Source organism: Rhinoraja longicauda, chromosome 24 (genome assembly GCF_053455715.1).
Source record: "Rhinoraja longicauda isolate Sanriku21f chromosome 24, sRhiLon1.1, whole genome shotgun sequence".
Taxonomy (NCBI): Eukaryota; Metazoa; Chordata; class Chondrichthyes; order Rajiformes; family Arhynchobatidae; genus Rhinoraja; species Rhinoraja longicauda.
The window spans coordinates 23,800,460-23,818,036 of record NC_135976.1 but is presented as its reverse complement, the minus strand read 5'-3'; the positions used below and the strand labels follow the sequence as shown (position 1 = coordinate 23,818,036).

General features: G+C 48.1%; 1 protein-coding gene across 2 annotated transcripts in view; it reads left to right on the top strand.

Moving 5' to 3' along the window:
* Positions 1 to 11,164: 11,164 nt before the first annotated feature.
* kdm5ba (lysine demethylase 5Ba) overlaps positions 11,165 to 17,577 on the top strand; it is a 121,131-nt gene continuing 114,718 nt past the window's right edge. The window contains exons 1-2 of one of the 2 annotated variants that reach the window (XM_078420786.1): positions 11,165 to 11,923; positions 12,778 to 12,855. In XM_078420786.1, the coding sequence (XP_078276912.1) occupies positions 11,777 to 11,923; positions 12,778 to 12,855 (225 nt within the window). In that variant the 5' untranslated portion in view covers positions 11,165 to 11,776. The remainder of the gene's footprint in view (positions 11,924 to 12,777; positions 12,856 to 17,577) is intronic. The other variant, XM_078420785.1, reaches the window with a different exon arrangement.

Below are 17,577 nucleotides of genomic sequence, written 5' to 3'. Positions count from 1 at the left end.
AACACTATGTATTTTTTGTATCTGAGGAACTGCCTTTGTGGCCTATAAATGCACTCCAAATATTCTGCTTTTCTACAATTGTTACTTTTGTATCAAAAGTAATTTCGTTACTGAGAGAAAATTTCAATATGATAATTTCTTTTCAAATATGATAATTTCTTTTCACAATTTCCCTTGGTTTTCTATTGAGCTGACTCCTACTTCAATAATTTTGACATACTTCATCCAAAGACTAATAATCAAATACATTTTAAATAGCAAAAGAGGGTGTGGAATATATCTGCACATAGCTTGTAATGTGAATCTGTAAGATTACCCGATGTAGAGCTTTTGATAAAGTAAAGTAATTTAACTAATAGCTCAGACTTGCTGTCTCCATTTCTGGGTCCCAGACAACCGATTAAACTCTCATCTATCAGTAAAAATCAAAATACATTCCATCTGCTGACTATTGTATCAAATTAAAAATATATGTGCAAAATTGAGCTGATGGCATGATTTGCTTTGGCTTTATTATCACGAAGACAAAGTTTGCTCTCAATGGAAAGTTCTATTTGATATATTGTCATGAGCTATTCTGTACTAAATTTTGATGAGTTTTATGCTCGGTGAACGATTTCTTCAGAGAAGCTGACACAGGCCATCTTCACTCCTCTGGAAACATGATGCAAACCTTATTTATATGGGAAATTCATTGTCAGCAAATAAAGGTGGAAGATTGGGATGAGCTCTGATGAAATTGCCTGGTTCTTGCATTTCTGACACACAAACTTTCATTGTAAAAAAATGTTCCTTGGATGGAAATCCTGAAGGAACAATATTATAATTCATATGAGAAACAAGAAGATGTGGAAACAATCTTGAATTTGAGCATTTAAAAAGAAAGTATGCAAGGTAACACTATTACCGCATGTGGAAGAAAAGATGCTAGATCTTTTCATGTGTTTTTGAGTTTTAAATTTCTGTGTAGAAATCAATGCATAAAAATGTCAGTGCACAATAGTGTTTTGTTAAGTGCTATGCAATTGAAATTTGATTTTCTTTCAGGAGCAAAACAGGATAAAAATAATTTCTAAATTTTTCACACCAGTCTGGAAATTTTACGTCATTTCAGCTATGAATCACCCTTACACCCTTGATGTGATTTCAGCATCAGAGGCCCAATGAATGGCATCTTTCCTCATACGAAGATCCTTTTGGAACTTGGACTATGTTGACAGTGCATAGTCCCTCTCCAACACCACCCGGGCACGGATGTAATGCCGGAAAAGGGACAGGCAGCCGACAAGGGCAGAGCGCTCTTCCGCCTGGCGCCGTGACTCGCGGATGGCCAGCTTGGCCAAGCCAAGGAGCAACCCAACCAGGACATCTTCAGCCCTACCCTCTCCCCGACGCATAAGGTGTCCAAAGATGAGGATGGTGGGTGAGAAGTGCAGCCAGAAGGCAAGGAGCAGCCCCTTTAGATATTGGAACAGCGGCTGCAGCCTCACACACTCCATGTACACGTGGTGCACAGACTCTTCCAGCCCGCAAAAGTGGCAAGCGGCTGGCGAGTCTGTGAACCGCGAGAGAAACAGGTTGCAGGGGACAACTTGGTGCAATACCGTCCACCCCAGGTCCCCAATGGAGAGGGGCAGAATCCCAGCATATAGGGACCCTCGCGATCGGAAGGCAACACCGATCGCCATTTAATGTCCGGACGGTGGACCAGGGTGAGGAAGTGCAGGATTTGGAGGAGGGGCCCGTAAGGGACACGCCTCCCTGCATCTCAGAGGGAGATAAAGGGTGCCGAGGAAAGACGGCTCATGTTGTGTGGGACCGGCTCCCGGGAAGGAAACCCCTTAGCAGGGGTTTGCTCAGCCGCAAGTGCTCCACACGTTTGAGCCCCCTCGACACCCAGTGGGGCAAGGGCTGGCTGCTCTCACGCCTGGCCGTCGCCCTCCGCCGGCAGAGGTGGGACCCGGTCGAAGGCAATCAGGTTCCAGATTCTCAGCAAGTCCCGTTAGAAGCAGGACGGCACAGCTGAGGTACGCGGCCCACCATCGGGATCCGCATACCTCCTTGAAGGCTCGTTGGAAAAAGAGCGTCGCCAGCACATGCCACCTGGGAGGACGCTCTGAGTTCAGGTATCTCTGCAGGGTCCTGAGGCGGAGAGCCGCCAACTGGGTGCGACTGCACACCAGCGACTGCCTGCCCTCCTCAATCAGGAGACTCAGGACCACTGCAGAGCCCAGTGCTTTCTGTTGCCCCAGAAGAAGTCCACCGACTTCTTCTGGATGATCCAAGCAAAGGTGGCTGATGGGACCAATGTGGTCAATCTGTACCAGAGCATGGAGGCCACGAGTTGGTTAATGACCAACACCCTGCCCCGGTAGGAAAGCACTCTGAGGTGACCCGACCAGCGCCCCAGCCAGGCGACGACTTTCAACTCCAGCTCCTGCCAGTTCTCCAGCCAGGTCTCCGCAAGGGACTAAGGTAGACTCCCAAGTAGAGAAGGCGCATGGTGCTCCACTGGAAAGACCGCATCTCCTCCGGGAGGGAGCCCACCTGCCAGGGACCCACCAGGAGTCCAGAACATTTCCCCCCAGTTGATCCTGGCAGAGGAGGCAGCCGAGAAGACTCGTTGGCACTCGTGCATCCTCTGCAGGTCGGCGGGGTCGGTGACCATGGATTTGGATCCGTGACTTCACGTACGCGCCTCAGGATTGCTCTAACTGCAGCTCCTTCAGCGCATCCTTCTTCCCTTGGTATTCCCTCCAGAGGGTCGGATCCACACCGGTTTGACTTAGACGCGAATGCAAATCAAGCAGCTCGCTCCCGAGCTGTCTGACCTCTTGGTTGACCCTCCAGTGTACTCCTGACAGAAACACCAAATGTAGGCCTTGCCCATGTCCCGCCATAGGCACAGGGAGTGAAATCTTCCTTGCTTCCCCTTCCAGGTAGTCCAGAACCTCTAAAACAAGTCCCAGAAACAGCGATCCTCCAGCAGCCGTTTGTTAAAGTGCCAGCATGCAGACCCTGCCCACTAAACTCTGCCCACACCAGGTGGTGGTCTGAGCACGGCACCGGCCGCATGGAGGCCACTGAAACGCGGGAGACGTAAGCCTGAAAAGGCGGTCGATGCGAGAACCACCCCCCTCTCACCTCCTGGAGAAGGCACTAGATTTGGGGTGGAGGTTCCTCCAGGTGTCTACCAACTCAAAGGAGCCCACAAGCTCCTTCAACTACTTCACGGACTCCTGGCCGCGCTGGATACCGGAACGGTCTCCTTCCTCGAGGGTACAGTTGTAGTCCCCCCAAGGATCACGCAGTCGCCAGGATCGATGGAGATCAACAGGGTAGACACCTCCCGGAACAGGCGCATCTGCCACATTTTGATTTTAAAAAATGGCACGCCATCCAGATGCACGGCCAAGTGAAGCAAGTGGCCTGGCACCAGTTCCTGGACCTTTAGGATTTCTGGCCAAAGAAAATGGCCACCCCACTGGAAATGGTGCTGAGGAGGCTCATGAAAACCTCATCACCCCACTCCTGGAGCCAGGTGGACTCGTCTCCTGGGATGGTGTGGGTTTCCTGCAGGAAGCTCACCGCATATTTCCTATCCCCCAGGGTTGAGAGATGATTAAACCTGCGGAGAGGCCACCTGCTGCCATTTATGTTATAACTGGCTCTGGTGATCACATGTCAGGAGTACACTAGATCTCCTCACCAGTCCCCCGGTCACAGACAGCAGAGCCGCTCCTCCCCTTACCTAGGTGGATTGGCGGTGCGTTTCACCGTCAGGATCTTGGCAACAAGGGACGCTCTACTGATCCCTCAACCCTCAGCAGGAATGACGATGCTCTGGGCCTTGGCGTCATTTTCCAGGTCGTCCAAGAAGGACCTGAGCTGTCACCAGTGGTTCCCCTTCACCCCCGTTCCCACCCTGCCCCTCCCCCTCATTCTGAGGATGAGGTTCAGCGAGCTGGTGCGCCCTTGTAAGTTCGGCCACCGGAGAGAGGCCACTCTGGGCCGATGTTGGGCTCCCTCGGGAGGGAGAGAAGGGCTGGTTTCCCCTATCCCCTCCTCGCCTACCGTTCCCAGCTCCACAGGCATGCTCTGTGCCTCGTCCTGGATGGGTTGCTCTTGGGCTAAGTCGGGTGAATGATGCGGGACTCCCTCCCCTACAGGAACCTCCCCTTGCTCCATTACACCCGAGTGGTCCCCATCACCCTCCGCAGAATGCCCTCCAGAGCATGGGACCGGGGCCAGAACCAGAGGGAGGGAGTCTTCCTTCACCACAGTACTCCACTCCCCCCTGGAGGATTCGCATAGGTCCCCTTTCCGCTCTTCCCTAGAGATTCCTCCTTCTTTTTTTCGAAGGAGAGGAGCTCACAGGCTCTGGGGTCACCTGAGCAACCTTCATCTGCGGCTCCCCCTCCTCCCGCCCGATCCCCTCCGTCCCAGGCTGGATTATGGGGCTTGCGGACTCCCTGACGGGAAGTGACGGGAAGTTCGTGTCTCCGGGGGTTTTGATCCTCAGGTGTTTCACCTTCCACCTTGCCCCAATTCTTTTGATCCTCCCCACCCCCACCCCCACCCACGCTCTGCGCAACCCCAGAGTTCTTTGACTCAACTACAGGGGGAGTGGCAGTGGGGGGGGTTAGTGGCACCGGAGACGGAGGCCCCAGCGCAGGAGTTGGGACAATTCCTCCGAATATGCCCCACTTCCTTGCAGGCATGGCACCTTTGGCGCTCTGATGTCTAGAAGATGGTGAAGTCTCGCCCATCTTGATGGACACAGATGCACCCGTTGACTTCCTCCTCCCAGTCCAGCAGCATAGTCAGCTGGCGCCAGAGGGAAAGAATGTGCTGCAGCTCCTTCCTGCGGAACCCCATGGATATCAGTGTGATGTTCGTGAGGACCTTCCCCAGGTTGTGAAGGTGGGGAAGGGAGGTCTTGTTTGTGATTCAGGGTGGGATGTTGGACAGGACCACCCGCTGTGCGGTGGACACTAAGGGCTTGACCTGCAAGAAATCTTCCCCATCCTGACCCCTTTAGTCACCATAGCACTCCACGGACTCAACAAAGAACACGCCCTTCCCAAACATCTTGCCCACGTACACGATGCCTGCGGGCTTGGCCGCCACGGTCACAGCAGCCTTGTAGTCCTCCAGGTTCATTTGGGGGGGGGGGGGCAAGAAGCACCTTATCCCATGCTCGAAAGGTAGGTTCCTCATGTGGAACCGGTCCCCAAGAGGAGCAGCCGAAGTAGCTGCCTTTGCATAGCTCCTCGAAGGCCCGGATTCCCCAGAACAGTGATCCTGCATGATATCAGGCACTACAATGAAAAAAAACTCTTACACAAAATACCAAACAGACACAGACAGTTCAAATGGCACAAGGCCAAGTCCACACACACAAACAAATGTGGAGCAGTTCGAGGGAGGGAGGTGAGTGGGTGTTGCCTCGAAGGTCGACAATGGCGGCTCCCAGGAAAGCTGCTGCGTCACGACCTCTTCGCACGGCCATCTCGGCTCTCCTGCATTCGCTGGCGAACTGCAGACTTTTGCTGGTCTTCGGTGCTCCTGCAGCAACAAAACGGATTCGCTTGCAGTCTTCGTGGTTGGAAGCCTCCTATCTCCGAGAGAAAGGAGGCTCCTTCAGCTCCAGGTTTCAAGGTCGCGGAAGAAAGTCGAGACCATGCAGAAAAACATCCCACACCGCACGAAAGCAAGACCGGCCGGGTCAGCAGCGATGAGGCAGTAAGGGGGGGGAGGGGTTGTTCCGGACGCAGCTGTAACAGTCCAGTAATGTTTTTTCCCCCCTTTGGTGCGCCAGTTTCCTGGCAGGTTGCCAGCTTCAGTAGTGGGAGCTGTGCAGTTTGCTGATAATACTGCTCGCAGCCCCAAAACACGCAGAAAAGTTTTAAAAGATTTCTCCAGCAACGCAGCGATACCCAGAGATGCTTAATTATTTAAAAACAATATTTACAATACAATAAATCAAAACAGAACCCATCACCAGAATACAATACAAACAAATATACCAATTGAAACTATTATACACTTATATTACAATCCCCATCCAGGATGCATCCAATCCCCCGCGGTGCCCAGCGGTCCCGGAAATCCTCCAGGGTGCCCATGGACAGCGCGTAGTCCCTCTCCAACACCACCCGGGTGTGGGTGTAACCCCAGAAAAGGGGAACACGTAACCAGCTTGGAGGGGATGATAATATTGAATGTCGAGCTGCAGTCTATAAACAACGGCCTGATGTATATGTTTTTATTGTTCAAGTGGTCAAGTGCAGAGTGCAGAGCCAGTGAGATCGCATCTTTCATTGACCTGTTGTGACGGTAGGAAAATTGTAATGGGTCAAGGTTCTTGTTGAAGTAGAAGTTGATATGCGCTATTACCAACCTATTAAAGCACTTCATCAACACGGATGGCATCATGGTGGCGAAGTGGCAGAGCTACCGCCTTGCAGCGCCACAAACCCGAGTTCGATCCTGACTGCTGCTGCTGTCCATATGGAGTTTGTACGTTCTCCCTGTGACGTGGTATCACTTTATATCATTCCAATTTGAAACTACATGGTTAAGAGAATTTAATGACAATTTTAAATAATAATTTAACTAAAAATGAAAATGGAAGAATAGAAAAGTTGAGGACTACTGAAGGATTAGATTAGGAATTTGTCAGGGCAGAGTACCCACAGAGGAAGAAAAGAAAGGAGACTTGCAGATAGGAGAGATGGAACAGAGGAAACTGTGAAAGGAGAAAAAAATAATGAAACAAAAAAGTAATGGCTGATCAAAAGTGGCATCCAAAACTCGTAAACATAGGCACCTGACAACCATCAGGATATTAAATACTGTAACCTCCAACTAAACTCCAAACTACTTGGGGGCATTTTTTTTGTCTTTGTACTATTATTGTTTTTTTATTTATATACAGAATTGTTTTTGTCATTTATTATGGTGTTTACATAGTAGTATGTTTACATATCTGTTGTGCGGCTGCAAGTAAGAATTTCATTGTTATGTTATGGAACATATTACAATAAAACACTTGACTCTTTTGATAATTTGGAGATAAATACTATGTATATACTGTGTACTGGGAGTGAAAAAGGAATATAGGTATTCATAGCAAGTAAATTAAAATTTAAATCAGATGTTCTTTGATTTAGATTTTTAGATTTAGAGATACAGCGCGGAAACAGGCCCTTCGGCCCACCGGGTCCGCACCGCCCAGCGACCCCCACACATTAACACTATCCTACACACTATCCTACTACATTGATGGAATGTTTAGTAGCGATTCAAGGGCAGCATAGTGGAGCAGCTGGTAGAGCTGCTGCCTCACAGTACTAGAGACCCAGGTTCGATCTTAAGCTCAGTTGCTGTCTGTGTGAATTATGTGTTCTCCCTGTGGGTTTCCTCAGGGCGCTCCGTTTTCCTCTCACAATCCAAAGACATGTGGGTTTATAGGTTAATTGGCTTCTGTAAATTACCCCGACTGTATATTGAGTGGATGCTAAAGTGGGATAACATAGAACTATTGTGAATGGGTGATAAATGGTCGGCATGGACTTGGAGGGCCGAAGGAGCTATTTCTATCCTCTATAACTAAACTAAACTTAATGTTGAAAAGTGTCAACATCAATCACTGCAGAACTGTTATCTGATTTCAGAGACAGGCAGGGAAAGCAAGCCAAATCCAGAAGCTCATTAAGGAACCATTTTTGTCTACATTCTAAAGGTGAATGAAGTACTTGGGAAGCACATTGGAATATCTTAGGTTGTGAAGAACACAAGATGAATGCAATCTTGCTTTCCCACTCTTTCATTCTTTAGAGGTAATTTCTAACACCAAAATTATCTTTGCTTTAAGTTCATATAACAAGCTTTGCTGAAGGTTTTCTGTAAGCTTAAAGCATATTATCAAAGTAGAAATAATGTTGCAAAATGTCTTCCTCCTATGATTACTTCAGCAGCCGTTGACTCGATTATTATTGCACAATGAAAAGTGATATTTTTTCCTGAAATTTGCTTTTGTTGTTAATCCTGTTAGTCAACTCTATCTGTGGTTGCATGAAGCTGCATGGTAACATATTTTCCCATCGTCAACTTGTGATCTGAATGGTACTGTTTCAGTTTCGGTGTGAACTTCCTGATCTTATCATACCTCAGTTACTAAAGGAAAGGATCCAATGAAAAGACCAGTCCTACTGCCTTTCAAGCTCTGTGGCCGTACACTACAAGATCCCTTGCCATTTTAATATCCTCCCATTTATTGTCCATTCTCTTGCCAGAGATTCTGGCACAGTCCTGACCTCTGGTACTGTCTATGTGCATTTTCTCCTTGTGACCGAGTGCGTTTTCTCCAGATGCTCCGGTTTCCTCCCCCATCCCTAAGATGTGTGTTTGATGGGTTAATTGTCCACAGTAAATTGCCCCTAGTCAAATCGTAAAATTGGGGGGAATATGAGTAGGTGGTCGAAGGTTGCCACAGATTTGGTAGACCGAAGGGCCTATTTCCATGCTGTGTATCTCAATGGCTCTAAGTGGTTTGACTAGTCTGCTTGTGGGAAGGTACAATCAGTTTCAACATCAACAAAATACCTGAGCACAGCTTAAATTATTCTAAACAGACAACTCCCTATGGATGGGCGGTTTTTATTTCTAGATACCAAAATGAACAAGGTAATGTGATCTGTGATAGACTAGCACTGATCTGGAAGGCACAGTGGTGCAGTTGGTAGAGCTGCTGTCTCACAGTGCCAGACATCCGGGTTCAATCCTGACCTCTGGTGCTATCTGTGAGGAGTTTGCATGATCTCCCTGTGACCGTGTGTAGTTTCCTCCGGGTGCTTCAGTTCTTTCCCAATCCTAAAGACATGTGGGTTTGTAGGTTAATTGCCTCTGTTAATTGTCCCTAGTGTGTAGTCAGTCGATGAGAAATTGGAATAACATAGAACTAGTGTGAACAGATTTTCAATGGTCGGCTTAGACTCGGTAGGCCAAGGGTCTGTTTTCATCCTGTATCTCTAAACTAAATTTTAAAAATTTAAAAAGTTGGGAATACTTTGTAGGTCAGGCAATATCTTTGGAAAAAGACCTAACATTTAGGATTGATAATTTTTCATCAGAGCTCATGAAAGGTCACTTACCTAAAACATTAACTTTGTTTCTCTCTCTCCACAGATGCTCTCTGGCCTGCCGATCATTTCCAGTATTTACTGTCCTTATAGCAGATTTTTGGCATCTGCAGTATTTTGCTTTTATATCCCAAAATGGGTGTATTAATAAATGCCGATCTGATCCTGCTAAACGGGAAACAAACTATGTCAGAAAGCATCAATGATAATGATTATACTATTTCCATCTGCACACCTTTTTCATCCTTCATTTCTTTCTTTCTTCATCTTAGACAATCCCTTGAGGCAGCCCTTAAGTATTCTGGTTCTATGGGTTCTGAAGTGACTGATCATGTCAAGGTGGAACCACAGACGTTTACACAGAATATGGCAGGTGGATGGGTAGTTTGTGAAGTGATGTGTTCTTTCCTTTGTTTACGCTGGGCTTAAGTATGTTACCAATAATAATGCTCTCAATATCATCCCAAACACTGCTATTCCTTTTCTCCAGAGATGCTGCCTAACCTGCAGAGTTACTCCAGCTTTTTGTGTCTACCTTCAGTTTGAACAGTCATGGCCAATAGATTCCTCTGAATCAGTGGGTAGGTTACATTTTTTTCAAGGAGCCTTTGAGCACATCCTTGAATCTTTTCTTCTGTCCACCTGGTAATCTCTTCATGTGACAAAACTTGTAACAGAGTATTTGTTTCTCGAATGTTGTGTCAAGGTACAAATGATATAGCCTGTCCAACGGAGCTGACTGATTATAATTGGAGGCTTCTTTTCCCATGACAACCTTTTTGCCTTACACCATTGACTCTTCTTCAGGGAAGGGTCTTGACCCAAAATGTCACCTATTCCTTTTCACCAGAGATCTGCCTGACCCATTGAGTTACTCCAGCATTTCGTGTCTATCTCAAGTGATAGGTGGATCCAGGTGAGAAAGTTTTGATTGGCTGTGTGTCAGGTGGGGAGGTGAAGGATGGAGATGGTGGGAAGTGTAGACAAAAGGGTGTAAATGATTGAAGATGATAAGAAAGGAAGTCGGGGATGAAATGTAGAACTGGAGGGAGCGAGGAAACACAAGTACAGCAGATGCTGGACTCTTGCGTAGACACAAAGGCTGGAATAATTGGAGATGCCCTTCAGTGAACTTTGCCGACTGGCCCATTCCAGACTGCAGGAGCACGTGCTGAAGCTTGGTGCAGCTAATGTGAAGACTCTGTGGGGCAGGACCACAGTGTAAAGTACTTCTGCTGCTGGATATTGAGGGTCTGGGTCTGGTGGAGACACCCTTCAATCAACGGAAGGGATATCATCACTGAGGGCCTCATGAGTGGCAAGGTTATTTTGTTTGAAGACATGTGTGAATACGACTGAGTATGATACTATTAAATCTACGGTGTAGTGAATGTATGAATAGTTTATTTTGCAGAGGGTTTGTTTTGTTTATATATTTTAAACAATATATTGTTAGCGGATTATGCAGCATCTCTGGTGGTGGTAAGATCCTGACATTAAACGTCGCCCATCCATGTCTTCCTGAGATGCTGCTCTGCCCCGCTGGGTTACTCCAGCACGGGGGGGGGGGGGGGGGGAGAGATGGTGGACAGCGTTTTGGAAGGTCACTTGATTCCCATCTCCCTGGACACATAGGAGGGCAGGTGAGGATATTTATCGATGGTGTAGGAAAATAACTGCAGATGCTGGTACAAATCGAAGGTATTTATTCACAAAATGCTGCAGTAACTCAGCAGGTCAGGCAGCATCTCAGGAGAGAAGGGATGGGTGACGTTTCGGGTCGAGACCCTTCTTCAGAGTGATTCGGGTCGAGACCCTTCTTCAGACTGACATATTTATCGATGAGGACACTGGTGCACAGGTTGTCCACGATTGAATGGTGGACACTGGGGCCCAATGGCCAGCGCTGACCCTCGCCGCACTTCCCCATTAACCCCACCTGCCTTGCCTGCACGACAGCCAATCATCGCCGAGGAGAATGGCTTTTAAACAAAGAGTGCCGGACGCCAGGCAGCGCCTCTCCAGCCGAAGACTGTATCAGAGCGCCGGCCGCAAACAACGGCAATCGCTTTCCTCCCGCGGCTCCATTTCGTATCTTTCTCTGGTACGCCGCGTGGATGTTGGCAGAGGTGAACCGGCTTCGGGCCGCCGGTTGCCCGCAGGACGTGGGTGCGGGCCGGCGGAGGGAGCACGCGGACTGGTTGGTGCGCGGAGGGAGCCGGCGGAGGTGGCGGCGGTGCTGCGTTGTTTGAGAGCGAGACGGAGCAACGGAAAGAAAGAAAGCTCGAGCCCGACCGCGAGCCCAGCCCCCACCCGCCCGTCGCGAGCCCAGCCCCCACCCGCCCGTCGTAAGTCCGACCCAGGCCTCGGGAAGCAACAGTAGCCGCCGCTCGAGCCCGATCGCCCATCTTCCGCGAGATCAAGTACCTCGAGCCCCCCCCCCCGCAGGACCAACAGCAGAAGCTCGAGGGCACCGCAGAGCAAGCTCGAGGCCGAGCGCGAGGCCGAGGAGCACAGCTCGAGCCCGAGCAACCGTCGACTGCCGCCGGCCGCGACCCGCACCGTAAGTCAGCAGCAACAGCAGCCCGCACCGCGGCAGGGTACGGACCCAGCCGAGAGTCGTCGGTGCCATGAGCCAGGCCGTGGAGTTCATCCCGCCGCCCGAGTGTCCGGTGTTCGAGCCCACCCCGGAGGAGTTCGCTGACCCCTTCAAGTTCATCAATAAGATCCGACCCATCGCCGAGAGGACCGGCATCTGCAAGGTTCGCCCACCGCAGGTAAGGCCTCACCCGAGGGCGAGCCCGGCAGGCGGCGGTAGCAACATCCGTGCTACACAAAACTTCTAGGTGCCAGAGAGACTCTCAACATGGCGGAGGCAGCGGGACCTTTCTTTGTGTAGGAGCGAGGCGGGAGGGAGACTTGAGGACGGAGGAGGGAGACTTGAGGGGGAGGACGGAGGAGGGAGACTTGAGGGGGAGGACGGAGGAGGGAGACTTGAGGGGGAGGACGGAGGAGGGAGACTTGAGGGGGAGGACGGAGGAGGGAGACTTGAGGGGGAGGACGGAGGAGGGAGACTTGAGGGGGAGGAGGGAGACTTGAGGGGGAGGAGGGAGACTTGAGGGGGAGGACGGAGGAGGGAGACTTGAGGGGGAGGAGGGAGACTTGGGGAGGACGGAGGAGGGAGACTTGGGGAGGACGGAGGAGGGAGACTTGAGGGGGAGGACGGAGGAGGGAGACTTGAGGGGGAGGACGGAGGAGGGAGACTTGAGGGGGAGGACGGAGACGAGGGGGAGGACGGGGGAGGGAGACTTGAGGGGGAGGACGGAGGGGGGAGGACGGAGGAGGGAGACTTGAGGGGGAGGACGGAGGAGGGAGACTTGAGGGGGAGGACGGAGGAGGGAGACTTGAGGTGGGGGGGACCCGTAAGGGCGGAGGAGGACCTGAGTAGAGGGGGCTGTGAGGGAGAGGAAGTGGTGGAGAAGGGGAATGTGAGGGAGAGGTGGTGGGGAGGGGGATTAGAGTGGGGTCGTCGGGTGGAGGGGGTGTGAAATGGTTTTGGAAACATTTAAGGCCATTAACATGCTCAATGCGTCTATGGAACCCTGTAAAATATTTTTGTTTATTTATACAGGGTTGGCAGCCACCTTTTGCTTGTGATGTTGATAATCTACATTTTACCCCGCGAATTCAGAGACTGAATGAACTTGAGGTATTTTTGCTTTTTGTGAAATATTTACAGGCCTTTGGTGAACATTGTATCACATGTGGGCAAATTTTTTAGGTATCATTTTTTAGATGTAATATTCTATGTTTTTCTTCCTTAAATATTTCCCTTGCCTGTTTCCCCATACCATTGTTTTTAAGTCTTAAAGTGGGAGAGATACTCAAGTTAAGAAAACTCTGCAGTGCAATAAGTTTTAATTGTATTTCATCATATCATATCATATATATACAGCCGGAAACAGGCCTTTTCGGCCCTCCAAGTCCGTGCCGCCCAGTGATCCCCGTACATTAACACTATCCTACACCCACTAGGGACAATTTTTACATTTATCCAGCCAATTAACCTACATACCTGTACGACTTTGGAGTGTGGGAGGAAACCGAAGATCTCGGAGAAAACCCACGCAGGTCACGGGGAGAACGTACAAACTCCTTACAGTGCAGCACCCGTAGTCAGGATCGAACCTGAGTCTCCGGCGCTGCATTCGCTGTAAAGCAGCAACTCTACCGCTGCGCTACCGTGCCGCCCGTATTTGTTTTAATTTGATCTAGTTTCCCCTGAGGTGCTACCTGTTGTGGTCTGATTTCTATGCATTACGTTGGCCTTTATCATTCCATCCCCAAAATAAAAAGAATTTCACACACTTTTCCTGTATGCTTTGAATTACTTAATTTGAGTAAATCTAGATAATCTGCAAATGGCACTGTGATATCCCCACCACACAATGTCTGGGGGGTGGGGTGAAAGTGAGTATTTTGTTGGATATAAAAAGATGATTCTTGCACATTGTGATTCTTTTTTCACTGCTGCCGATTAACTTAAATGTTTAAGCACCAGTTATCTTAAATTGATACACGCTACTTTCCACAAGCTGCTGCTAATTACTGTTGCTTTGTAACCCGCCCCGCCTTTGGCTCTATGTCCTGTGTGAACCGTGTCATGTGACCAAAGGCACTGTTCCTCCTACCTAACCTGATGTCCACAGCCACATCGTTGACATGGATCAGCTGGAGAAATCCAGTTGGGAAGAGAGTGCTATATTGAACCAATTTGGTATCTTTCAGAGTTTTCATGCTACACTGAGAAATGCAGACTCTTTGCACACTTGTGCCACAAAAATATCCAAAGCTTAGATCTAAAATGTATGAAGCCATTATCCACAATGGGATGATGTTTAAAAAAATAATCTTCTAGCCATAGGGATTTACAGATTGTAAGTGGATTGCCATGGTACAGTTTTGGAAATACAGGAATCTTTCATGCCTGTTGCCAATGGTCAACATTTGAGTTTGGTTACAACAATTGAGTAAGGGAGTCATGGTGTACTGTCCGGAACATGAGTCAACACTCTGCACCAGAGGGAACAGCGGGATGCAGGAATGAAGTCCTTGTCGGGATTCTATGATAGACAATTCTGCGATGGTCAATGTACAAACCGCATGCCATTTGTTTTGAGGGCAGGGAAATGCATAGGGAACAAGTTGGTGAGCCAAAAGTTGAAGTGTATGTAAGTACAGCAATTTAGGAAGGCAGCTTTGAGGTAATAGTTAGATTTGTAATAGCCAGCAAGAAAATTTTAAATGTTGGGAATGTTGGGAAGAGTCATAGAGCTACGAAGTTTAAGGTGTCTGTGTAAATACATTAGGCTGGTGCGCTGTGAGCATAAATAGATATGTCACAAGGAATAAGAAAAGGCCGCGCGGCTGCTTGAACCTGGTTTGTCAGTTAACAAGATGGCTGATCTACCTCAACACAATTTTCCTGTTATTTTGTAGCCTTTCCGATCTAGAAAATGAATGATTTGTGTTTTGATATGCTCCACAGCCCTTCAGGATATAATACTCTAAAGATTTGCATCTCAATAATTTCTCATTCAATTCTTAAATAATTCATATTTTGAGTCCATCACCTCTAGCTCCATATTCCATAAAATGAAACTTCTTTCCTTCAGAGTATGAGGAAAAAACACAAGTTATGGTCATTGGCTGAGGACCCAGTGATGCAAAACCACTAACACTGGAATTATGACTGAATGCCTTGGTGTCAGAGATGGGGAGAAGGCAGGAGAATGGGGTTAGGAGGGATAGATCAGCCATGATTGAATGGGGTAGACTGGATGGGCTGAATGGCCTAATTCTACTCCTATCACTCAAACAATATCTTTAAAGGAGTTATTTCTTCTACTTCCAGGGGGAAAAAAATAGAGCTGAGCTGCTCTCCTTGTACAGCAAACTCCCTCACAAAAAAAAGTTAGATGAGTTTTCATTGTGTTCCTGTTGTGGCAAGTATATGCTGTGTAAAGACCTCTGGGTACATTTTCAGCAAAGCTCTATATGATTACAGTAGGATGGGCATCTTTGCTCTGATACCTAAATCCTCATGTTACAGGTCAACCAAGAATTTGATTTCCTGATTGCTTGGTGATTTCCGCGTTAATTTTTGCAGGCTTGTTATAACTATATCCCATTTGAATTTCACTATTTCAAAGATTTCTTACCATTTAAAAAAGTGAAGAGCCAAGGAACAGTGCTGGAGTATATCAGTGGGTCAGTTAAGGCAGCATTTGTGGAGGGAATGACTGGGTGACATTTTGGGTTGGGTAGGTCCCTCCATGCTGATTGTAAAAGTTGATAATGTTAGCTGGGGGTGGGACAAAACATGGCGAGTGATAAGTGAATGCAGATGAGATGGGGTTGATTGGCAGATAAGTGGAGTAAGTGACAAGCTAGAGATGAAAAGAAGACAAAAGGGTGTCAGATAAGAGAAGAATCAAACGTAAAGCCAGAGTGAGAGATGGGGAGCAGGGGAGAGGCAGAGGGGTGTGATCATGGGAGAAATGGGTACCCACCTAGTTGGGAAGGGCACAGGAAAACCAAGGGGATGGGGGAGTATTACTTTCACTGGAGAATTATGTTCACACAGTTGGGTTATAACCTTGTCCACAGTATTTGGTGCTCTCTATGGGTTATTTTGTATCGATGAGACCTTGTAGACAAGGTTACTATTTTGTTGAACACTTGCTCCCTGTCCTCCAAGGCCTGCTGGATCTCTTGGTTTCTAACATTTATCTTCCCATTTCCATACCGATCTTTCTGTCCTTGACCTCTTGCCAAAGGGAGGCTACACACCTGCGAGCACCTCATTTTCTGCTGGAAAGCTTATGAAGCAATATATGGACATCAATCTGCATTACCCTAGGAAGAAAAGTTCAATGGATTACAGATCAGTGTCCATGATCATTTAGAATCAAAGATTAGTAGGTAAAACTACATTAGAGAAATGGCTATTGTTTTAAGGGTTTGCCGATGATACAAAGCTGGGTGGTAGTGTGAACTGTGAGGAAGATGCTATGAGGTTGCAGGGTGACTTGGACAGGTTGTGTGAGTGGGCAGATGTATGGCAGATGCAGTTTAATGTGGATAAGTGTGAGGTTATCCACTTTGGTGGTAAGAATAGGAAGGCAGAGTATTATCTGAATGGTGTCAAGTTAGGAACAGGGGACGTACAACGAGATCTGGGTGTCCTAATGCATCAGTCACTGAAAGGAAGCATGCAGGTACAGCAGGCAGTGAAGAAAGCCAATGGAATGTTGGCCTTCATAACAAGAGGAGTTAAGTATAGGAGCAAAGAGGTCCTTCTGCAGTTGTACAGGGCCCTAGTGAGACCGCACTTGGAGTACTGTGTGCAGTTTTGGTCTCCAAATTTGAGGAAGGATATTCTTGCTGTTGAGGGCGTGCAGCGTAGGTTTACTAGGTTAATTCCCGGAATGGTGGGACTATCATATGTTGAAAGACTGGAGCGACTAGGCTTGTATACACTGGAATTTAGAAGGATGAGAGGAGATCTTATCGAAACATATAAGATTATTAAGGGGTTGGACACGTTAGAGGCAGGAATCATGTTCCCAATGTTGGGGGAGTCCAGAACAAGGGGCCACAGTTTAAGAATAGGGGGTAGGCCATTTAGAACTGAGATGAGGAAAAACTTTTTCAGTCAGAGTTGTGAATCTGGAATTCTCTGCCTCAGAAGGCAGTGGAGGCCAATTTTCTGAATGCATTCAAGCGAGAGCTGGATAGAGCTCTTAAGGATAGCGGAGTCAGGGGGCATGGGGAGAAGGCAGGAACGGGGTACTGATTGAGAATGATCAGCCATGATCACATTGAATGGCGGTGCTGGCTCGAAGGGCTGAATGGCCTCTTCCTGCACCTATTGTCTATTGACATGTTCCATGATACTGACTCGGAAAAGATAATGAATTGAAATAAAACGGGAAGAAAGGAGTCTGATGTATGCTAGGTGAATAATTCAGTTTAACGTGGCCTTTGCAAAGACATCAGGGACACCAAGAAACAATTCCAGACCAAGTTTGAATACCAAATTGACACCAGTTGATTATGGCAAGGCTTGTATGCAGCGAGTTGCAAAGCAAAGTGGGGCAGCATCGTTGGCACCAACACATCCATCCCTGATGTGTTTAATGCATTCAATGCTTGTTTTGCACAGAATGTCAGTATCTTGGTAGCACATGCCCTGACTGCCTTTGGTGCACCTGTCTCCATGATTACTATAACAGACATTAGATTGGCTTTCCTGAGAGTGAACCCATGGCCAGTGACTGGCCTGGATGCGCAGACCAGCTGGCAGAAGTATTTGTGGACATCTTTAATCTTCCATTCCAATTTGAGGTTCCCACCTGCTTTAAGAAGA